Here is a 25,269-nt window from a genome sequence, read left to right as displayed (position 1 = left end):
GTGGGGGAAAGAGAGGCAGGGAAGCATTCGGGGATGATGGACGGTGATGTTGAAAGACTAGAGGGGAATACCATGAAGCAACAGAATGAATCTGCTCAAAATTCAATTTGATAAAAGTTGGTCATTCATTCATTCATATGCAGACAGTTTAGAGAGATAAGCTGAGACAGATGAACCTAATCTGGAAAGCTTAGTGAAACGAGTATGTATTCCTGCAAACTATCTTCGTAATCTTACCAACACCCTCCATGTTGCTTATTGGGTAATATTTGGTGGGAAGTGGGAGGGCCCTGCAGGTCATGCCAAACAGTCAGACATCACATGGTATAAATGTTGGGAAGAAGCCCTCGCAGCCTTGACTTTTCCGAAAGATAGTTTTGCCAATTATTTTCCACAAATTCCACTTAAATGATCCATTGTCATCACATCGATGATGGAAACTTTTACAGCAATAATGTGGGGCCTGAAGGTCTCAAGAAATAGCATCTTTCATTGAAACCAAAATAAAGGAGACAAATTCAGATGCAGGAGACTCTCCCCCATCCCATTACATTCATTATGCTTTGTGTCCCTCTACTCTGCTGTCCATGTTTCGTTGCTTTCCACCATGTTTTTTCTCTTCTTTTCTGAATTGTTCTGTTTTCTAGCCCTCCCACGAGCTGTGTTCCAACTCCAAGAAAACGAAAGGAAGAGACAGGAAGTAAACCACAAGCATGTACCTCTTCTGAAGTGTTGATGTTCACTCCTTTATAAACAATTCCCTGGCCTCCTTCTCCAAGGACATGGAGAATCTTCCACTCCGTATTCTAATAATAAAGACACAAACATTGAGCTTCACAACAGTGCTTATGGATTATAAGATAAATAATGAAGCTGTGTTCAAATGATTATTTCACATCAACTACAAAAAGGAATCTCATTTGAACTAAAAATGATTGAATTATTTGTATTATACATAAATATGTTGGTAATCCAATGTCTTGCTTACCACAAGCTGCTGTGCCCTTCTTTCATGCTCTTCGTTTTCGCTAGTATACATCATACTCCAGTTCTCTTCCTCAAACTCACTACTCTCCTCTTCCTCCTGCTCACAACTCTTCTCTTCCTCCACCTCACTACTCTCCTCTTCCTCCTCCTCACTGCTCTCATCTTTATCCTCATCCTTCACGTTTTCATACTTTTTAATAATCCCATCACCAGGCTTCACTTCTTGCATGTCCTCCTTTTCAATTTTGTTGTGAAGACTGAGACAAAATGCTGGAAAGACAAGATGAAATCCGCATTAAACAGATATTGTGAGAATAGCACAATGTTCAATGCGTACACTGGAAATTATGTCGTGAGTTTCATAAATTACAGTTTTGTTCTTCTCCTTGGCCAGTCAGTTCTTCGTCCACCATGTCACCGAGTAAGGTAGGTCAAGGGTCGAACAATCGAACATGATTGGAGTTGGTGAAAGTAGAAATTTGTTTTTTGTTCAGGGTGCCTGCGATAGATAACTTGCGAACTATTCGTGAAATACACCGAATAATCTTCAACGTCCCCCAACTCGTGCTATCAGACAGAGACCCAGCACAATGTCCATCTGAAGGATCAATCAGTTGTGATTAAACAACCAATGTGCGAAGCGTCCATCCAAGTTTATGAAACACGGATGGAATCGACAGGACGTCAATGAAGCTTTGCTAACCGCTGGAGGTAGTGCCGAGAATCTGACATTTCAGGCATTCGTCCTTCGTCAGAGCAGAACGGCTGACGCAAATCTACGGTCTTTATGAGGACTACTAGTTCTTTATTCGACAAACACAGGCATTAGGATGAGAATCAAACAAGATTGGACAGTTCAGAGGTAAATTAGTCCCTCTGCACCGCCCTGTCAAATACACGTATAAACTAGAGGGGGAGCACTCGGGAGAGTGCAAAACCTCCGCCGCCAATACTGCTGGGTCACTCAAGTGAACCTTTTATCTTATTCATTAAATATGATGTCAACAGTGCTGACAGAGTTATAGTTCTTTTCTCCAACATTTTTTTTGGTGGGGGGGGGGGGGTTGGAAATCACTTAAAACATGTAAAAACGCAAAAAAGAAAATCGAAATTTTGTTGAAAAAAAAGTTGCAAAATTTTTTTTTCTCTAACAATTTTTTTTGGGGGGGGGGGTGGAAATCAGTTAAAACATGTAAAAATGGAAAAAAAAAATTCTCAAACTTTTTGGGGGGGTGGAAATCACTTAAAATATGTAGAAATGCAAAAAAAAACATTTTTTCACTAACAATTTTTTTTGGGGCGGGGAAACAATTTTTTGGGGGGTTGGAAATCACTTAAAACATGTAGAAATGCCAAAAAAAAATTCTCTAACAATTTTTTTTTTGGGGGGGTAACATTTTTTTGGGGGGAGGGGGGTTGGAAATCACTTAAAACATGTAGAAATGCAAAAAAAAAAAAAAAATTCTCTATTTTTTGGGGGGGGATAAAAAAAAGTTGGGGGGGTTGGAAATCACTTAAAAACATGTAGAAATGCAAAAAAAAATTTTTCTCTAACAATTTTTTTTTGGGGGGGGGACCAAGTCCAAAATTTAATGGCATGATCCTTGGACCATACCTAACCCTCCCCCCCAACCAAGTTTCGTCGAAATGCGTCGAGGAGTTTTTCCGTAATACTGTTCACAAACAAACAAACAAACAAACAAACAAACAGAAAGGGGTGAAAACGGTAACCTCCATCCATCTTCGAAGATGGCGGAGGTTCACTAGAAGGGCACTCGGGAGAGTGCATAACTCCACAAGGCTGATTAGTTTCCGTTTTGTATCCCACTGATAGGCCGAATCTGGATTTGGACCTGAACTAAAATTTAATCAGATAGTTATTGTCACCGAACCAACTCAACCACCAAGTTTTGTCTGAATCTGTCCTTAACTGTCTGAGATATCCGGTTATTTGTCGTTTTTCGCCTGATCTCTCAATGGTGAAGAATCTCTTGTAAAAAATCCGAAATCCAGTTTCCGATTTTGTTCTTCACCAAAATCAAATCATTTTATCTGTGACCAAAGCTCTCCACCAAATTTCGTCCAAATCCATCCACAACTTTTTGTGATATTTTGTTCACAAACAGACAGACAGTGGTGAAAACAAAACCTCCATCTCCCTTCGGTGGCAGGGATAACAGTGAGAAAGATCAATTTACAAATGGGGAATTCTGTTCAGAAAAGGATAAAGGTATACGTCTAATTGTGGAAAAACAACCAATACAACAAACAAACATGTCTCACAGTGTTGGACACCGACAAAGAAGACAAATTTAAGTTTTCAATGGATATGAGAAGGTTTCATATTTCTGAATCAGACAAAACAGTGCCCGTATATTATAAAAAATACGGCCCGTGGGCCCTGGTCAGGTCCGACTTCATCGATATTGGATATATTCATTAACATTCATTGTTTTTATTCTGGCCCTAATAAACTTCATACTCATTAAGACTCATTATCTTTCTTCTTGGGCAAAAATTCAGAAGGAAAAAAACGCTGTGATAAAGTGTAGACATTGTTCTATCGAAGCAAAAAAAAATACTATACAAAAAGCAAAAACTATGAATACTCTTGGAGTTTTAAGACTTTGAAGATTAATTGGCCCTAATGAACTTCATACTCATTAAGACTCATTATCTTTCCTCCTGGACAAAAATTCGGAAAAAACGCTCAGACAAGCTGTAGACTTTGTTCCACAGAACCATTACACCAAAGTAGAAGCAAAAACTATGAATAGTCTACGAGTTTTAGGACTTTGAAGATTAATTGGTTAGACTAATTAACTCAGTCAATTGGTGACAAATCTGAAATTTTATTGCGGAAGGTTCTGCGGCATCTCCCCACGTATCATCCCTCCGAGTTTCAAGTCATTCTGACCACAGGTTGCAGAATAATGATCGAAAGATCGATTGTGGTCAGACGGACGGACGGACGGACTGACGGACGGATCGACAGACATGGACTCCCATTTTATGTCACTTCCTTCGGAACTGACTAAAAACCATGTTATGCGAGATCTCAGAATATTTCATTCCGTTCTTCTCACATTATAGGATGGAATAAGCTGCCTTAGAGAAGGCTCATCAAAGACCAATCAAAATGGCTCCACAACATGTTTGAATTATGAGGAAAGTTTTGAAGGACAAAAAAAATCAAGAAAAAGGCGTATATTAGAGACAATAAGATAAAATATGTTGCAAGCAAAATATTGTCCGGTGGCCTGAAAGCCTCCATTGGGATTATGACCCACTTTCTCCTAAGCCTATTGATCTGCAACTTCACAGTTGGCACTCCAGACTCACCTTTCCGAGCAGCAAGCCAGCGCTCTAGTGTCTCGGTACTCACATATTCATCTACAAACTCATCCAGCACATGAGGGTGTGAGAGAAGGTAAGCCTTCAGCTTTTCATCTGTGAGAAACACAAAAAGGAGCAATTTTGGAACATTAATACAATTATAGACATGCACATAATAAACTAGAGTTCATAGAACATGTTACATCACGTCGTGTTGAAGTGTATACTTTAATTGAAATAACATTATGACAAAATAATTCCGGAAGGTTTGTGTTGCTGAAGTAGTCTTATACATCACCTTAATTAACACGTCTAAGTCCTGCAAAAGTGGAGGTTTTTGGAAGTGACATGAAGGCGATTTTTGTTCTACAGTGTTCAAGTATATTGTTGTGTGAATGATTTTAAAAGGTTAATGTTTAGTATAATGAGAGTTATTTTTGTTTTATTTATTTGTTTAGAAGAAGGATGTTTTGTAGAATATTTTTATTTGGCCTTATTGTGTTTGAGGAAGTTTTTCAACGTGTTGTACCAGAGACCTCCTGATAACTCTGCTTCCAGGGCTCCTGCACAGCTTGCCTCCGAGTTTGAAAGCGACTTGGCAGCATCATTGTTTGTTATTTGTATTCCCTGTGCTGTGTTCTTGTCGACTGAGTGAACGGGTCCTAAGATAACAACTATTAAGAAATCCATGTCGCTTGGGATCGCATTATGTGTAATTTGGGAGAATATTGTTTGTTGTTTATTGTGTATTACTTATTGACGATTTGCTGTTGTTATTATTTTAACAATTAATTATTATTTTAATATTATTATTTTATTATTTTAATTATTTATTATTTTAACTAGAACGGGCACTCGGTAGAGCGCATACCTTCGCCGCCGCAACTTTTTTCTGGGCATATTTGAAAAACGTCATTTTAAAACGTCCATGACATCACAACCGTCAGTCCGATTGACGTCAAATTTGGTGTGTAACCTCCTTGAAGGCAGTCCAACAAAATGGAATGATAAACACTGAAAAATTAAAAAGTTGAAAAATGACGTCATCTTTTGACGAACTTCCGGGGACGTCACGTCCAATCGGGGACTACCATTCTGAAAGCTCGTAGTTCACTGAACATTTTAACGTTGGTTTCATGTCAATAGCTCTATTAGATCTGAAGCTATGCCTACAAGTATATTTTGACCTTGAGTGTGAACTTGACCTTGACTACAGAGTTAATTGGCAAAACCTGTACATCAATAAACAGATATTTTGGTGCTGATCCTAATGCCCGGATTTGGGAGACTTTGCTTTATAAATTATATAAATATTTGAATGTAAAATATCAGGACATTTTAGCCACAATTGAAAAACGTCATGTTCAAACGTCAATGACGTCATAACGGTCAGTCCGATCAAAGTCAAATTTGGTGTGTGACGTCCTTAAGGTAAGTCCTACAAAACGGTATGATCAAAACTGATGAGATCGAAAATTGAAAATTTACGTCATCTTGTGACGTCATTTAGACGTACTTCCGATGACGTTACGTCAAATCCGACACTACATATCCGAAAGGTATCTCGTCATGGAACAATATGGCGGTGGTTGCATGTCGATAGCTGTATTATGAAGGAAGTTATGCTCAAAAGAGTGTTTTTGACCTTTTCATGACCTTGACCTTTGACCCGATCGCTCCCAAAATCTAATCAAATCGTCCTTGGATACTCACGAATCATCCTACCAAATTTCATGCAATTCAGTTTCATACTTTCTGAGTTATGCGAATAACAAACACACATATTCACAAATAAATAAATACACAGCGACCAAAACATAACCTTTCGCAGAATGCGAAGGTAATAACAATCCATGAACTGTTTCCTCCATTCTTGCTGCATGAGTGGTTGAGTTTTCACGATTGGAACCCTTAAGGTGCATAATTGGGTAAAAGCTATTTGCGCTCAGTACTTAACATATGGTGAATCATAACCAGTAGCTTGGTTATCCATCTGACTGGCGCACCATGCCAACATATAACCCTCAGTCAGCTTGGTAACCTTCGACGAGGTATCGGGATTTAAAGAGGCACCCAAACACTCAGACTACCTCAATGCTAATCTATCCCTTGACACCCTACAAAATAGATGTCTTTTTACAATTTGCGGTTTATAAAGTGAGTAATTTTGTGATTAAAAGTCAAAATCTTCTTATTCTTCACATTTAGCCATGAAGTAACACCCAGAAGTAGACTTCTACATTCGTACAATTTAACTGAAATGGTGAGTAATTTTCGATTTTCACACAAATATGCCTAGTGATGGTCAATGCATTCTTGGTGGTTGCAGTAATACAAACGGAGATGATTTCATGCTATACCAATGACCGAAAGACCCCAAGTTTGCCGGAAATTGGATGGCACAGACATGACACATACATGACATGACAAAGGAAGTACACGACATGGCATTACAGAGGACAGGCATGACTGTGGGACACAACACAGCATGACAACAGACACAAATGGCATCCTGGGAAAGTATGAAACGGGATGATCCCGTAACATGCAGAAACCCTGGTCAGCCTGCGATGGTGGGACAAGGCATTCGTCGCCAATTTTGTCGGTGGTGTCTGAGTATGCCTGGGTGGTGTCTGTGCCATGTCTATGCGATTTTTCTGCTGGAGGAATTTAACTGATTTATCAATTAATATAAAATCCCTTGTAAACCACCAATTGAATGGAAAAACAAAACCTATCAACCTGAAGTGAACATGCAACCAAAGTTTTCATCTTCAATGACATTTCCATAGTCGCTATCTTCTTGTGAATCACTCGTATCAGGCTCGAGAAATAATGCGGCTCAACAATTCCCCCAAAAGCTTTTTCATCACTAATTTTACTTCTAATAGTTTCTTTAAAATCCCACAGATCAGTTTCAACGTGCTGAGAACCTTCAGAGTTGCTAATTACAGTGGAATGGATATCAGAATCTGAGCACAAAATACACTATTTCTCGATGTAAAGCTGCCGTTTGGATCAAGGTGAGTTCTGAGTGACGTCACTGGCGAAAATCTAAAATAGACACTCTCGGGTTTTTTTTCAGCACTTTGTGATTGGCAAAAAGAGAATTCAAAAACATTTTCCCTTCAAATTGGATTGTGATCATCGATTTTATTTGTTTTTTTTTTCAGAAAGAAAACTTTTTGTGTTGGATTTCCCCTTAAAGACCTAAAACCCTGGTTTGGGGCATCAAACTCGGATGCTGCTGTGGCCGGTTGGCCCCACGTGTTTCGGTCATTCCCGGAGCAGTCGCGTGGCTATGGCTATGTAATTCAATTGAAATAAAATAAAGATTGTAAATCCTACCATGATCCCCATGAAGGACTGAGCCGCCGTATCACCATCAAAGCTTGAATTGTGCTCACCAAGTGGCTTCACCACCCAAACAAGCACTCCAATGAAATGATTGAAAAAACTTTTAAAAGGGAAACGTTTAATTTTTATTTATATGTATCCATCTATGCCAAAGTGACGGGCCATATTTTGAAAGAAGATCGTACAAAAAGGGGAAAGGTTGTGTGAAATAAAATTGCACATTTTCAGTGAGTGAACCACTACCTGACTCACCACCCAAAGCACCGCAAGGCCAAACACAGGTGAATGGGCAATGAACTTTGTTCAAGTTGATCGATATATTCAATGACAGTGTGAATGTTGTCGAGTGCTCGCCAAGTGGCTTAAGTACTCAAGCAAGCACTCCAATGAAACAGTTGATGAGGAATGAATGGCTGGCTTGGCACGCGATGAGCAATCACCAATCGGATGTACAAACATCATGCACCCGTTACACCTGGAATGTCACGCAATATCCAAATTGGATAGGTGATCATTTTTTGGCAGTCGGAACTACTGCTGAAGTCAAAAAGGAGTTTAAATTTTGAAATTTGGCTGAGATTAAGAGAATCTAAGCTTATCGCATGTGCGGAAATGAAATAAAGCCACAAACGCTGCCCTCTACGGGCGTTAACCAGCATTGTAATGTAGCCACCGATTTGTAAGGATGATGATCAGGCATTCGATGATACGAGTGAGGAAAGTGAAAATAAAAATACTTTATTGTAAAGAAATCATTGCGGCCTATTCCAAATCGAGGCATTGTTGACAAGGCCAAAAGAAATGGCAGCTTAAGACTCTTGCAAGCTCACAGAGCCTGACAAAGATGGCGTGCCGCCGTCTTCGTGAGGCTTATTTTTGTTTTCTGTGATGAACACCCTATAAATTATCTTCAAAAGGGGTGTTTAAATTAACCCAAACATTCAATTTTCAATCATGCACCACCTTGGAGTTCCCTTTGTCTCTCCCCCACCGTTCGTGTTCTCTCTCTCTCTCTCTCTCTCTCTCTCTCTCTCTCTCTCTCTCTCTCTCTCTCTCTCTCTCTCTCTCTCTCTCTCTCTCTCTCTCTCCCCCCACTTTCCTCCTCCACCCCTCACTCTTTGTTAAGGTGACTGTTAAGGACTGACGGATTCGTTTTGAAGTTGGGGGGGGGGAGGGAGAAAGTGGGAGATGTGGGATAGAGGAGGGAGCAAGGAAAGGAGAGAAGGGAGTGACGATGGGGGGAAGGGAGGGAGAGGGGTCGGATAGAGGGAGAGGAGTGAGAGAGAAGGGAGTGAGGGGAGAGAAGGGGGAGGAGAGGGAGAGGGTAAGGAGAGAGAGAGGGTAAGGAGAGAGAGAGAGGGGTGAGGAGAGAGAGAGAGAGAGAGAGAGAGAGAGAGAGAGAGAGAGAGAGAGAGAGAGAGAGAGAGAGAGAGAGAGAGAGAGAGAGAGAGAGAGAGAGCAGAACAACGTGGGTCAATTGCAGGCGGGTGGCCCCTGAAAGATATAAAATATTCAGTGCCATTGTGAATATTGCTGAGCACTCGCCATGTGGCTTAAGCACTCCAACGAAATGTTTGATAAGGAACAGCTTGCTTGGCAAGCGATTAGCAATCACTGAACCATCATATTAAACCCACACCTACGAGATGCCGAAAATATCAAATATGTCTGAATTCGACAAATGAACACTTTTTCGGAGTCGGAACTGCTGTTACGTTCAATTTTGGAGCTTAAATTTTGTGATTTGGCTTAGTTTAAGAAATTCTCGAGGTTATGACATGTGAGAAAATTAAATAAAGCCACGAAGGCTGGCATCTCCGGACATTTATAAGTATTGCAATGTATCCAGTGATTTGAAGGTATGATGTTCAGGCATTCGATCATTTGAGTGAGGCAAGTGTAAAAAAAAAAAACTTTACCGTTAAGAAATCACTGCGGTCTGTTCCAAGTCAAGGCATGGTTAAGCATGCCAAAAGACATAGCGGCTTTAGACCCCAGTGAGGTAACCCAGGATGCAACTTAAGACCCCATCAAGAACGAGGTGGCCGAGGATGCACCTCATAAATTATATAATTAAATAAGGCCGTTAATTATCTTCAACAGAGGTGTTTTAATTAACCAAACACCCAATTTTCGCTCATGTACTGCCTTGGAGTTCCCTTAGCTTAGTATGATGCAAAGTTTCAGGCTGTTAGGTTTCATGGTTTTCGAGTTATGGAGGACACACACACACACACACACACACACACACACACACACACACACACACACACACACACACACACACACACACACACATACATACACACACACACACACTTATTAGTACAAATATTGTTGCAGTTCTGCGAAGCAGGGCACTCCCGCAAGGCAATAGCAAACAACATATAGCGATCATATAGCACATAGTAGTGGATGGTTTTCCGGAGGGATGTCGTCTTTCGGGAGGTCAACCAAAGATGCGTTGGTTTGATAACATCCGAGAGTGGTCAGTGTGCAATATCACTGAACACAAAACGGCAGTGCTGGAAAGACGGGTTGTGTCGAAAAGGGCGGTTGCAGTTCCTGTGGTGTATAATTTGAGGAGGCAACCACGGGCTTATGCCTACGTCGAATGATGATGACGACGACGACGATGATGTTGATGATGATGATGATATTGCTATCCCAAAACAGTTATCTCATTAGTATTGATTTAGTTAGCTCTTCCATTCTGACCAGTGGGTAAATGGGACAAGATGCGATGCATAGGGCTTATAGTAAGGTATCCGTCCCTGATTCCTATTTTATTCTATTCACTTTATTTCACACACGAACCCCACCACACATGTATGCACACCATGGGCCGGATAGTGACATCATGAAGAGTGACTGCAGCGACCCATTCAAACCGCGTGACATTTCCCCATTCAAACGGCGTGAAATTAACTAAAGGACGCCTTACTTCAGACCCTCACCACGCTCATCACGACGCAACAACACTGACCATGATCGCTGCATCGCGTCCAAAAAATCCCCACAACAACCTACACTCAACCTCTTCACCACAATCACCTCAACCATTCCCAATGCTCCAACATCTTTACCGCAGACATAACAGCGCTTCTTCCACCTTGCTATAACCACCACCACTGCCATCAGCTCCCTGGAAGCTAACAACAGTCATTGGGGATGCCAGCAAACGGGCAACAGAACAAGAGCCGGCAAGCTAGAATTCTTCAGCGTGCAGCTTGAAGTACGAATGTGCGCTGTGATTCATCCGGAGACATCTGAATAGCTCTGGTGCTCCGCTAACTAACAGCGTTCAGTTGAAGTCCAGCGCATATTCATGGCAGGAAAGCACTCCCAAAAATCCGTACTCCATTGAAATTATGGAGCTCCGCTGCGTGCTGGAGTCTGCAAGCAACCAACCCCATTTTTGGCTCTGGTTTCTGGCGGGGTGGGGATACTTCTCGGGGTGGTGTCTACGCACTAATGGGGATGCGCAAAAACGTCTGCAGAGCCTCGTGATTCGTTCTTTGGCTCCTCCTCCACTCTGGGCTCTATTAAAAGAGGGTTCTTTGATCTTTTCGTCCTGGGTCTTTCGTCCTTTGTTCAGGACTTTTCCAAGCAGAGCGTTGTCGTCTTGCCGAACGAGAACCGACCTAAGAGGGCAGCGCGATGACAAGCCAGGCGGACAGCGCTGAGTCATTACCGGGTCATTGATGCTCGGCTCCCACAGCGTTCCACAGTCATCATTAACAACACATTTACAGACTTTCTTACATACACGCCCCGTTAAGCTATCTCTCACGCATCTTTCTCTCCAATCTGATAGTCTCGTCCACTGTGGACGCATCACCGAAAGAGCATCACCGATTAGCACCTCTTCACACTTCCTCTTTTGTATCACACTGCATCACGTTTTGCATCTCCCACTCATGCACTGTAGACATCCCAGTTTTCTTCCCTCCTTCCCCTTCCTTAGCGATTGGGTTGTGTAGGTCTTTCAACCGTGCCAGGTACAACGAGGTCATTTACACCTCAACTGCTTCTCCTCTCTTTGGCTATATCTAATTTCCTCAGGTGTGTGTCTGATGGCACCTGTAATATGCATAATATAAGTTAAGATTGTAGAAGCTCATATCAGGTTAATTCTGCTGTGTGTCCTCTTTTTGTACATCATTGCATTTTTTGGCCACAGCCACAAATCCTTGTGGTCCCCTGCTGTACATTTAATAAACCCTTCACTGTACACATGACGTTTCCTCGCCCTCGCTTGGAATAAATTTCTTGTGTTATAAAAGAACCCAGCCCATTTTGTATTTTCCTTCATTAGTCCAGCATGGTCTGTACATTAGCTTAGCCAGAAAGTCCTACCCCAATAATTTGTTTTTTTATCTGGTGCATACTTGGCAGCTCCGCTCGGCTGCACCTGATACGGAAAGTTTAATGCAAGTACGCAGCGAAAGCAAGTGACCCCACTTGGCATGACCGTCCACACGTAAGGTATCACGCGAAGTACAGTTGTGTAACCCTGCAGGATTGGCCATATCATCAGGCATTCGTGATTGCCGAGCAACCCACAAGTGCACAGAATTATCTGTGCCCGGCAGCCTCAGGACCGGTTGTTCGTGAGGAACCTGAATGCTTCGCATCGTGGTGAGCCTCGAACCCCGAATCCACAACAATATTTTGAAGACAAGGATGGCTGTCTGTTCGTCTGTTACGACGATTGGCTGTGTGAGGAGGCGATGTGCAATGTGATTGGCTCCTGGCAAGATGTAATAATGTGTCGTATAGGCTTACTAACAGAGCCTACCCGTTGCTTCACTGACGGACCAATTAGTCGTTGTATTTGCCAAAAATTTTAGGTGAGAAGGAGGACTGGAACACAAATTTACCCATGCGTAGAGTGCTTTAACCCCTCACACCCTCTCCTGGTCCTGCCCCCCCCTCACACCTTTGCCCCCCATTTGGCCTGATATCCCCTCCTGCTAGAAATGTCACACATGATTACAGACTTTAACAGACCCCTCCATTTTTTTTTCTGGTGGGGAGAGGGGGGGTGGAGGAGGAGGAGTTCAGGTTTACAGAAGGCAATGGAACCCATGTATATATGTTTACTTCATTTACATGATCACATAACATTGTCTTGAATGTCAATTTGTAATTTTATTTTCAAAAATGACAACATCTGTGGTGAAAAACACATCGATCGACGAACTTTGTACATCGATCGATGTATCTTTGATTGAGTTTATAAGAGGGACAGCACAGAGGGACAGTGGAGGTACTTTTGTCATGTATCACCATGGCTTGCAAAAGAACATCCAAGCAACTTGTGGAGCACTTGTCAAATGGCTTAAGCACTCAAGCAAGCACTCCAACAAAACAGTTCATAAGGAACAACTGGTTTGGCAAGCGATAGCAAGCTGATTGGTTATTGAAACACACCTGCAAAAACCAAAGCATCCTGAATTTCTCAACATTTTCAGACTTCACTTCAGATTTCGAGAGTTAGTCCACGTGATCAGATCCTCAAAACGAAAATCATATTTTGATGATGTACTTTCTTTTGTCTGTGACAGCTCATCGTGGAAAATTGCCAAGGCTTTTTCAGCACAAGTATTGTAACAGATTAACTTAGAGTAAATTAACATGGTATAATAGTTTGTATTTAGTTGCATATCTCTTGCATGCAACACCTGCTTCAAGCATGTGACCCACTGACATCAACAAACGTTTGATATCTTCCTTTGAGATGCTTTGTCAAGCCTTTGCTGCAGCCATTTTCAGTTGTTGTTTACGCGGTTTCTGACTTTAGTCTCCTCTTCAGAAAGTAAAATGCTTGCTCCATTGGATTTAAATCATGAGATTGACTTGGCCAGTCTAAAACCTTCCACATTTCCCCCGATTAACTCCTTCGTTGCATTGACAGTGTGTTTTGGGTCATTGAGTGCATGGTGAAGGGCCGCCAAATGAGTTTGGAGGCATTTTCTTGTACATAGGCAGACAAAATGTTTCTGTACACTTCTGAATTCATTCTGCTGCTGCCATCATTCATTACATCATCAATAAAGATGAGTGAGCCAGTTCCAGAGCCAGCCATGCAAGTCAAAGCCATGACACTACCTCCACCATGCTTCACAGATCATATGCAGTTCCTTCATTTCTCCACACTTTTGGCTTTCCATTGGTTGAGTAAAGGTTTATCTTGGTCTCATCTGTCCATAAAAGTTTGTTCCAGAACATGACTGGCTCACCTCTAAACTTGGCAAATTCTAATCTGGCCTTTCTATTTTTGGAGCTGATGTACTCATTTGCAGTGTTTGCATGAGTGAGAGGTTTACATTTTGCGATGTTTACATCTTGCGATGTTTGCATCCTGCGGTGTAGCCTTTGTAATTCTGCTGTCGAAGTCTTCTGTGAATGGTATATGACTACTTTCATGTGATACTTTCACCCCTGCACTCTGGAGGTTGTTGGTGATGTCAGTGACAGATGTTTCAGGGTTTTTCTTCACAGCTCCGATGATTTTTCTGTCATCAACTGCAGTTGTTTTCCTTTGCTGACCTGGCCGTTGTCTGTTGGTAAGTACATGAGAAGTTTCTTTCTTTTTCAAGATATTCCAAGATATAGGAACAAAACAAAATGTCTATAGCAGGCACGGGAAAGGTTGCTGGGGTGAGAGTAAAATCATTCCGTCTTAGTCATCAGGAAGACACCAACCAAGCAGCCACCACCACCAAATTGAAAAGAAATAAAGAAAACAACAACAACCTTTTTCAGGTTTTCCACTCCAAGTCCTAACATATCCTAATTCATGCAAATACTTGTAACCAACTCAGCAAATATATTCTGTGAAAAGTTTATTTCTCAAAACTCACCAGTTAGTGGCTCCTCCTTAAAACATTCTTTGCTCATTTGGTGCTTTGTATCCCTGCAGAAAATAACAAAGAAAGAGATTTTGTAAAACTGTAACTTCAAAAATGTCACAAATAAGAAATATCAGAATAAAAATGCGGTAAGGTGAGTGTTCATCAGACTGCATTGATTCTCTGGGTGTTTTCTACATTCAGACAGCAAACAACACAATTAGACTGTGACCCAACGAAGTATCTTCACACCCACCTCACGATGAAGGCTAAAAAAAAACATGCCAAATGGTGAAATGGGTGTGAAAATGATCAAAATCGCATGTTTTTTTTTCCATCAAAGTTTCCCAGGCTCAGGGATGAGCAGGAATACATCATGTGCAGAATGCATTAGGAGACTGTTTTCCCAACACATGAATTGTAAGAACATGAGGAATCATGGGACAAGTCAACATGATTGTTGTTGGATGACTGAAAGCTTGAATCTAGCGTGGCAGGATAGTCTAGACTCTTAAGTATGCACACTTGCCTCTGAGATCTCCAGCTCAGGTTTGAATCTTGGCCCAGATATAAATTGTCATCCTGGTGCTTTACAGGCAGAGTGGCTCAAAAATGTGTGTGCTGTCCCTCAAATGGCTGTTAATTTGAGCATCCTGTATGCCAGCATTAGTTGGTGGATGTTGAGGACCTCAGGGTGCCTTCCATGAAGAGTATGCAGCTATTGCCATTGCCTGCACTCCTCTGATCAAATTCGGAATTCCTCCTCTAACCCACAGGGGGCACTGCGTCAGTGGCACAGGTGTGCCCCCAGAAAATGATGCTGCCGTAGCCACGCACTGTATACAAAATAAGATGAAGCTTACATCCATAGGCAAAAGGCACGTTATAAATAAAGTTCTTATTATTACCTGAGCATCAACAGTCCCAGTGATATAAAGTAGATGAAGCGATTGACTGAATCAATGTGATGTTCATTGAGCACAGGCATGATGAGATAAATAGCCTCCTTCTACATCCAAGTTCGATGAATTGGAGGTACAGGGTGGACAATAAATACCTGACGCATCTTAAAGTTGTGCAAAATTCAAAAAAAAAAAATGTTAATGTTTGTATTCTTTTCATTTCAGATTATGAAGGACCTTTCAAGATTTACTAAGATGGAGGAGTGGACAAATATCGAGAGAACAAGGATCTTGGAACTGCACTTTAAGTGTGGTTCAATCATTCAGGCTCAAAGAGACTAAAAGAATTTACAATGTCAACAAATATCCTTCCAGGAACACAATGCTCTCATTTGCCAAAATACTTGTGAAACCACCATTGCACAAGCCACACCTCGCTTCCTCCAGGACGAACTACCAGTGTTCATACACCTGACATGCATGAGGTTAAACAGCCCAGTCCTCACCGTTTGACAATAAAACTTTCACAGGCATCTGTATACATATTTGAGGTGTGTGTGTGTGTGTGTGTTCTCAATCACTGGCCACACCATATGACCCATGGGGCTCTAAATTGGCATCTCTCCCACTCCACTTTCTACCCCCATGTCCCCTCGCACTCACTTCACCAACCCCTTCCACATTCCTCCTGATCCCACCCACTCCCCACCCCCCCCCCCCACCTACCACATACTCAGATTTCTCCAGGCGTAGAGTGGGTATTTCAACTGGTTGAACATAAAGAGAACATCCCTTCCGACTATACTGAACGAAAATTTGCTTCAGTATCGTCAGAAGCGCTGCACCTCGAACGACTGCACCCAAAACAGCACCAAGGTAAAATTTAAACTTACCCTTTGGAACCGTTTAGAGTTAGCAACCTTTTTCAAGAAGCGCTGCACCTCGTGCCACAAACATGCATGTGAGAATGGACACAGTCCCATGGGTGAAGGTAATCTGATCGGCCCAAAAGATTAATGGCCACAGACAAACCGAATGTGTCCAATCAAACAATGCGCGAAAACACAGAGGGACGCCGCCGAAGCAAGGGATGAAGGGATGGCCAAGGGGCTGAAGGTAAGACCGATGGGGTGAAGGAGGGATTGTCAAAATGATGTTTGGTGAAGGGGATCACCGTTGGATTGAGAAAATCAGAAGGGGGAAAGGAAGACATCACACTGGGGAAACACGAACTAATCAACGAATGCCACCCGAAGCTCGAACACTGAATGGATCAGGATGCAACAGAACAAAGGTAACTGTAGAAAGATGGGGGAAGCACCAACAGCAGGGATGAAAGACAAAATAGAGAGACTTGGACAAATAAGGGATGTGGGCAGGAACTAGGGATTGGGAGGATGCACGGCGCAGACAAAATGGATACAGAAGCAACTCTGAGGAAGGAAAAATTGGAAATCTGGTGGGGGATATTGGTGAGGGTGCACTTGTGATTTGCATTTGTTTTTCTGACATATTCATCCACAAGTTTCTTCTTCTTCTTCAATATCAACTGCAGGTTTTCCTCCCTTCTTGATGGGTCGGCCAGTGGTAACGGTTGTGGCCCAAGTCTTTCAGAGGACCGGGTTGTTAGCCCTGACGTTTGGCATGAATTTAGACTTGTTCAGATCACCAGCGAAACCTTGACATCTCGTCACAAAAGACGTGATGGGATCTTTAACATCCACCCACGCCCTGAGCGCAGCCACATGGTCCTCTAGCTTAATGTCCTTTGCACGGACAGCACACACATTTATGCACCACCCTTCATGCAAAATAAGAGTTAATATCAAGATTAAGATTCCAATGCAAGTTGGAAGGCTCACTGGTAAATGCACATAACTCAAAGCTATCCAACAACACTACAACCTCCAATCAATGATGGAGATAATAATTAAGGAGCAAAATGCGATTGAGATACGACAGGGTGAGCTTTAACTTTCCTTCAAGGGATACCATATTTTTTGTTTGTGCGTTTCATGTCATGACATCATGAAGGGATTTTTTCCCATTACTTACACAATGTGTTCATCATTATCAACACGTTGTTTCTTCTTTTTCCATCTGCACCATTGCCTAAATTGAAAAAGATTGAAAAAAATCAACATATTGTACATGTTCTTCGATAGATCAAAAAACAAGTTAAAAAAACTGAAGATGAGGAAAGATGAAACTTATTTACTTCAGTCGCTTCCAAAGAGATATTTTCTTTGGTGAAGCACATGGAGTTGACTGATTCATATCAACACCTTGTGAACCTGATGATTGGTTCATCTTCGCTTCCCTGAAAAACAACAGACCTTTGAAACTCACAATTTATACGAAGGTGTGCTAAACTTTCAACAAATCTTCAATGAAACGGAAAAGGTACATGTACATGATGCACAGGAACCAGCAAGAAGGGGGGCACAAAAGACAAAAGGGAGAGGCAGGACATGTGGTGCGGGGGAGTGAGGTGAGTCGGGCAGAGGAGGCAGGACACGCATGGTGGGTGGGATGCGCGAGCTGGAAGAGCAGGGTGAAGTGAGGCCGGTTAGATGGGATGTGCGAGCTGGGAAGGCAAAATGAGGTGAGGCCGGTTAGGTGGAATGCGTGAGCTGGGAAGACAGGATGAGGTGAGGCCGGTTAGGTGGGATGCGGGGCCGGGAATGCGGGACAGGTGGGGTCGGGAAGGCGAGACCGCATGGCCGGGGATGTGCGGTAGGAATGGCTGTGGAAACAAAAGGGGTGCGCCATGTAGATGGGACATGAGAAGCAAAGAGGCAACATGCGCCGGGGCGAGGAAACAGGCCGTGCAGGGCTCACATTACATTCTCTAATCTGTCTTAATAACCTTGTGCCATGTCTATCACGTGTGCCCATGTGAATGAATAAGATGAGAGAGATAAAATTCATAGTGATTCCGATCAAGGGATTTACTACATATGTAACCTCAGTTTTGTTGTGTGTGTGTATGTGTGTGTGTGTGTGTGTGTGTGTGTGTGTGTGTGTGTGTGTGTGTGTGTGTGTGTGTGTGTGTGTGTGTGTGTGTGTGTGTGTGTGTGTGTGTGTGTGTGTGTCTATGCGTTTGTGCATGCGTGTGTGTCTCTTCACCTCTCTGTGTTGTAATAAACCTTTTGTTCATTAAACCTGCACGTGATCATTCGTGGTATGGGACCTCACCATGAAGCATGAGTGAATTGGCTTTTAAAATCTGGTCACGTCCGATTGGGAAATGTACATATAAATAACTCTTAAAAGAGTTGATTCATCAGAACAGTATATAATGGTGATGTCAGAATGAACCGTTTCATCAAACGGTCACAGATTGTTTAATCCAAATATGGGGCCATTCAAAAATTATGTCACGCTATTTTTAAAGAGGCACGTCGGGGCTTAGTTAAACCTTAATAATATTTTTCAGCTCATCTGGAACGTAGTTGTGGGGAGCTTATGGGATGGCATGTCATCCGTCCGTCAGTCAGTCCGTAAACACTTGCAACTTCTTCTCTGAAAACTACACACACACTATTTCGATGAAACTTGACCACAACCTTCATCACCCAGTATATACCAAAGTTTGTTCACGGCATTAAAAAAAAAAAAATAATAATAAAAATCGGGCCCAACAGGGGTCTATGGGGGCTTGCCCACCAAAATAGGTCTTGGCTTTCTTCTGAGAAACTACACACACAATTTCAATTAAATGTGACAACAACCTTCATCACCTGGAATGTACCAAGTTTTTTCACGTTATTGAAAAAGTCAGGATCTGAGGATGTTTAAGGGGGGGGTGGGGGGGTGTTGCCCCCTACCCTGGAAGACCAATGAAATTTTGATCCCATGGACCAACAGGCTCACTGGTGACTTAAAAGGGTTCCAATGGGTGATTCTAATCTAAAGGGTGGTTCAAGAGGGTTCTAAATTGTAGTTATCGAGGGTTCTAAAGGGTAATTATCATGGGTTCTCAAGAGTAATTCTGAATTGTTCGAAAGGGTAATTAACATGGGTTCAAAAGTGTAATTACAGTGGGTTCTAAAGGGTAATTACAGTGGGTTTTAAAGGGTAATTCTGAATTGTTCTAAAGGGTAATTACAGTGGGTTCCAAAGGGTAATTCTGAATTGTTATAAAGGGTAATTGCAGTGGGTTCTATAGGGTAATTCTGAATTGTTCTAAAGGGTAATTACAGTGGGTTTTAAAGGGTAAATCTGAATTGTTCTAAAGGGTAATTACAGTGGGTTCTAAAGGGTAATTCTGAATTGTTCTAAAGGGTAATTACAGTGTTCTCAAGGGTAATTCTGAATTGTTCTAAAGGGTAATTACAGTGTGTTCTAAAGGGTAATTCTGAATTGTTCTAAAGGGTAATTACAGTGGGTTCTAAAGGGTAATTCTGAATGGTTCGAAAAGGCTTCATTCATTTTTTGGCTTTGCCTATTTCATATGAAAATGCCAAACTTGAACTGCCTCCATCAGACACGGGTGCGGTATTTATTCGACATATGAATAGATTTATCGGGGTACCTCATCGTGATGAACACTCAACCCAAACAAAGCCAATGGAAATCTGATGCAGCAAAGCTGGACAGTGTACACTCAACAGAGGCCCAAACGCCTCATGTGTTTGGCCCACCAGAAAACCAAGATGGCGGCCATATCAATTTGTCTGGGTGCTATGATGGGTGGAATGAAGCAATAGATGAGGGTGTGGTCCGACAGCTGTCCATCCAATGGGTGCACATTTCGAAAATGGACCCCTAACAATAACCCCAACAACAACAATACCAACAACAACCCGAAGCTCTAGTAGACCTGTGACATGTCACAGGTAAAAAGAACACAACATATGTTCAGGAATATTAAGACGGGGAGGAGGGGTAGTTTGGCAAAGAAGGGGTGAGGAAAGGAGAACTAGGAAGTGGGGGAGAGCGAGGAAGGGGAAAGAGCAAGGCCTCAGCACACGTTGCTATACATTTCCGGAGGGGGGAGGGAACGAGGAGGATGGGAGAGAGTGGTCTAATGTGTGGGGGAATGGAGTGTTCTGGACATGTGCTTGATAGGGGATAGGCAGGGTGGGAGTGGGAATTGTCCTCTTCTGCCAGCATTAATACAGGATTGAACGAAATTGGGTGCGTTAAAACGGCATGTTCAAACGGGTCACACTAAACAACGCCCGGACACCACCCAGAGATGATAATCTTTGGGAGGAGGCAAGCGTGAGGGAAGAGGAAAGGAATGGAAGGAAGGGTGTTTTTCTTCAATCATAGAAAAAACCGTGCCAGTGTTCGTGTCTTCATTTAATTTCCACACATATGTTAAGCTGCAGAAATTCTTTAACTGAGACAAATTGCAGAAATGATCCGAGCAGCAGTATAGGTCAGGTATGGGAGCAGGTGGCAGAGCAGCGCGTCGCTGCGTCCACTCTCCACCTGTACTGGAGGGGGCCTCCGTCTGGCCATCCCTCAGGCAGATGCGTAGCCGATCCCCATCTCCTTGAGATGCTGATCAATCAACCTGCTGCAACCATGAGGCACGTGGTCGGCCCATTGGTCTCCTCCACTCACGATGCTCCCTCGCTGAGAGAATATGGTGAGCAGGATCAGCGTCAGGAAAACGAGCCACATGTCCATACAGCCGCAGCTGACGCTCACTGACTATACAGGTAACAAATCTCATTTGATTCTCTCTCAGAAACTGCTTGTTAGACACAAAGTTCGACCAGTGGCAGCCAAGGATTCTCCGAAGAGACCTGGTGCCGAAGGAGTTGTCTCTGTCTCAGATCCCTGGTCAGAGACAAAGTCCCACATCCGTAGAGCAAGACCGGAAGCACCAAGGACCTGAAGACTTGGACTTTCGTTCTCCTGCACAAGTACCAACAGCACCACACCCCATGATCCAATGAATCCTTGACTCCCCAAGCCCGACCCACAAATCAATTGACCTCTGGCTCACAACCAGCAGAGATATGAATATCACTGCCAAGGTAAGTGAATCTCTCCATGACCTCAATAGCCTCACCACAATCAGGTACAGACAAATAGCAGCATCCATGATGTCATTGAAAGCCTGGATCTTAGTTTTGACCCAGTGAACCCATAATCCCAGCGGCGTTTCATGTCATGACATCATGAAGGGATTATTTTTTCTCATTACTTACACAATTTGTTCATTATCCCCACGTTGCTTCCTCTTCATTTTCCATCTGCACCTTTCCCTAAGTTGAAAGACATTGAAAAAGTCAATACATTGTACATGTTCATAGATATATCAAAAAGCAGGTTAAAAAAAACTGAAGATGAGGAAAGATGAAAATTATTTACTTCAGTCGCTCCCAAAGAGATGTTATATTTGGAAAAGCACACGGAGTTTTCCGATCCATATCAGAACCTTGTGAACCTGATTGGTTCATCTTCGTTTCCCTGAAAAACAATATCCTTTGAAACACACAATTTAATAAAGGTGTGGTAAACTGAATATCATACACATACTCCAATTTCATAAATCTTCAATGAAACAGAGTAGGTATATGATGCATGGGGACGAGGAAGTGAAGTGGGGGAGGCGGGATGAGCAGGGTACAGGAGGTATGACGCTCGGGGCCGGGGAGACAGGATCAGCTGGACGAGGCAGGTGGGTCGCATGGGGCACGGGAGGCGGGACGAGCATGGTGCAGGAGGTATGATGTATTGTTGCGGACCGGGTATCGGCTGTGAGCTCGACCGCTAGGTGGAGCAGTAGGGTCGACTCTACCGAACACCCGGAATCTAGATCGTACCTTTCGGAAAACTCTGACAGGTACGGGTTCCTTACCGGACCGTGAGTCATCAATAATTCCACCACGTGGTACAAGGTTATTTGCCAATCTTCAAAATGCCTAGAGCTCCACGTGGCGAGCTACCGAGTACTCACGCCCTCGACGGCCCTCGTACGAGTCGAGCCTTTAGCGTGCCGACCCGTGCGCAACCCGAGCGGACGGTTGCTGAAGTCCCGTCGGTCTAAATGTACTTTTACAGCGGCAACAGTCTTTGTAATTCAGCAACACGCGCTATACTAAGCCAATGGAAGAAACACAGCAACGAACTGATACATTTAACAAATGTATTTATTTATAATGGTGGAAAGGGGGCAGCACGCAAGAAGCAAAGTTATCACGACTCATGAGATGCACGTATGTACAGCAAAGAGCACTTATACAATTCCTACTTTCAGATGGGCGCACAAACTTTCAGACGGACACACACACACACACACACACACACACACACACACACACACACACACACAGACACACACACACACACACACACACACACAAGAACCGGTGGCCACAGCCTTTATTGAGGCCTCCAGCTCAGAGGGAAAGGCGAGCTGAAGACCAGAGCCTGCACTCGGACCTGTCTGCCTCGTGCGGGTACCTTGAGCTGGCGGGGTGGGGGGACTCGGACCTGAAGCAGCCCAGGCGTCCACACAACCAGGCACACAAGTGAAGCGAGATATGCCCTGCCGGTGTGGCAAGACATGCCAAACTGGGGCCAGATATGCTAAACTGTGGCTAGAGAGGCCGACACACGGGACCAAAGAGGCCAATACATGGGACCAAAGAGGCCGGGCAGCTGGGCCCAGACAGGTGGGACACGTGTATTTGGGCGGGACTGAACACGTGGGGAGAGATCATGAATGAGGTTTAAAAATTTGTTCATTCCTCATCCAACAAGCTTCACTCCCACACCCACCCGTGAAAGTAAAGACAAAATCCCTTCTCCACACTCCTCACCTTGTGAATGATTTTATGTGGACAAGGAGCTGATACTCCAGGTCCCCTGCCTTTTGGGTGGTATGGGGAATCGAGCTGTGCAAGATGAAAGATAAATGTTGAACGGTTTTTCAAATATTGTGTACACAAAAGGACATGGACGGATGATTGGTCGGCGGCCGATTGGTGCGTTGGACGGAGCTCATTTTCATGTCCTGACCTTGTTGGGGGGGGAAGAATAAATTGATCCGTTTGATGACGTCACGTTTCCTGAATGCAGGTATTATGGGATAAATGGTCTCCTCCAAGGTTTCCTTCATATTAGTTGACAATATTGTTCACATTTTATTTTCAATGAAGATGAAAAATCATAATTATTTACTTCACATACTTCACAATCCCGGTTTGTCTGTTCTTCCCCACGTGCCCGACATCTCCGACCCCACACGTCCCTCCTCCACGTCGGTGGTCGATGGTCGATGTTCGGGTGTTCACCGACACAATGTGCGGGGGGGGGGGGAACGCGGGTTAAACAGGGCTGTGTTCACTTACCAAGTCTCTTGTGGAGCGTTCGTCAAGCGGCTTAAGCACTCCGTTGGAAATTGTTGCAAGGAACGGCTGGTCTGGCAAGCGCGAGCGAGCTGCTCGGTTCCTGAACACGGCCCGGGATTCCAAATCGTTTTGTTAACCAAACGGGATCACGAGTTCTGATTGAGGATTGAAAGATGGGATTCTTGGCTGGATCGCGGGTGTGAAGACAATGTTGTGGTTCATTCACTTTACCTCACTTTACGTGGTGAAGGAAACACAACCACAACCTCCGAATGAGTCGACAAGGAATAAATACATTTCGTGTGTCCGTAATGAAGGAGATATCATCCCGAACCTCACAGAGAATATCGTTAAAAGTAAATAATTACACTTACCCGTCCACACGGCGCGGAGAATGTAAAAATAATTAATTACTTTCCACACGGAAACATTAAAATGTCCAATTCACTTCGTGTTGTGAAAACATACGTGAAGAAGAAGACTCTCGTCGTTCTCTTCTCCTGTGGTAATAAAATGGCCGAGTCTTGTTTCACAGACACAGCGTTTTTACACACGAAGGCGTTGAAATCACGTCCGTCAAACGAAGACGTCCATCTTGGTCGGACTGACTTTTCCCACCAATTGTGACGTCACCGTTGTGTTGTTACCACGTGGGGTATTTGAGTCACGTGACCCTCCCTCCCCGTGTGTACGTCACAATGAGGATTCGAAGCGTGATCAGATCGGATTCTCAATCTTTATCAGGGTTATTTATCGTGGGGAAGAGTTTCTGCACCGACTGCTTGATTTCGGGGTTGGGGGAACCAGGACATGATTAAACATAATTTTACCATTTTTATTAATAATAAAATAATAAGGTTGTTGTTTATTCAAATTTGATCTTCAGTAAATCATACTCGGTTGTAATAGTTGGAGTATCCCTCCGTTCTGAGTTTGGGAGTTCTGTGGTTCGAACACCCCAACCCTGACTTGTGATGAAGTTTTTTTCAATGGTCGGTGCCCCCCCCCACCCACCATCCCTTTTAATTACTGAGCTTCAAGAAAAGAAGCGGCACGGACCATTTTTTAAATGTCGTCGACATCTATTGACTATTATTTATCTTATTATTATTATTATTATTATTATTATTATTATTATTCCATCTCTCTCATCGATTCTTCAATATTAGTATTATAATTACTAGGGCATGACCATACGTGCAAAAAAAAATTAATAATTAAAAAAAAAAACTTTCAGACTGCGTGCCAGAAACAACAACTACACAGGCCGTTCCTTCGCTCTCGCGTTCCCGTACGTGCAAAAAAAAAAAGTTTTGTGACGTCAATCATGACGTCATAGCACCGTGTTCTGTCATTGGTTCAGTAAATAAATGGCCATAACTTGGGAACCACTTGTCCAATTAATATCAAACCTTGAAAAGGCACATCCACAGGGCCCCAGCAATATACCTGGCAAGTTTCAATGAGATCAGACCAGTGGTTGTCGAGAAACAGCAGACACACAGACACACA

At 43.1% G+C, this 25,269-nt stretch overlaps 1 protein-coding gene across 1 annotated transcript in view; it reads right to left on the bottom strand.

Annotated features, from left to right (window-relative positions):
* Positions 1–24,365, bottom strand: part of LOC147010519 (uncharacterized) — a 77,430-nt gene extending 53,065 nt beyond the window's left edge. The window contains exons 1-9 of the mRNA XM_085860368.1: positions 24,226–24,365; positions 21,773–21,871; positions 21,610–21,666; positions 17,658–17,759; positions 17,495–17,551; positions 14,550–14,602; positions 4,330–4,437; positions 989–1,257; positions 720–806 (exon numbers count right to left, since the gene is read on the bottom strand). Coding sequence (XP_085716494.1) covers positions 720–806; positions 989–1,257; positions 4,330–4,437; positions 14,550–14,602; positions 17,495–17,551; positions 17,658–17,759; positions 21,610–21,666; positions 21,773–21,861 — 822 coding nt within the window. The 5' untranslated portion in view covers positions 21,862–21,871; positions 24,226–24,365. The remainder of the gene's footprint in view (positions 1–719; positions 807–988; positions 1,258–4,329; positions 4,438–14,549; positions 14,603–17,494; positions 17,552–17,657; positions 17,760–21,609; positions 21,667–21,772; positions 21,872–24,225) is intronic.
* Positions 24,366–25,269: the final 904 nt, after the last annotated feature.

The sequence above is a fragment of the Eptatretus burgeri genome, chromosome 16 (assembly GCF_056783735.1).
Source record: "Eptatretus burgeri isolate ZD-2024b chromosome 16, Ebu_testis_v1, whole genome shotgun sequence".
In the NCBI taxonomy this organism is placed as follows: Eukaryota; Metazoa; Chordata; class Myxini; order Myxiniformes; family Myxinidae; genus Eptatretus; species Eptatretus burgeri.
The sequence above is the reverse complement of the archived record's forward strand: the minus strand, read 5'-3'. Positions and strand labels throughout refer to the sequence as shown.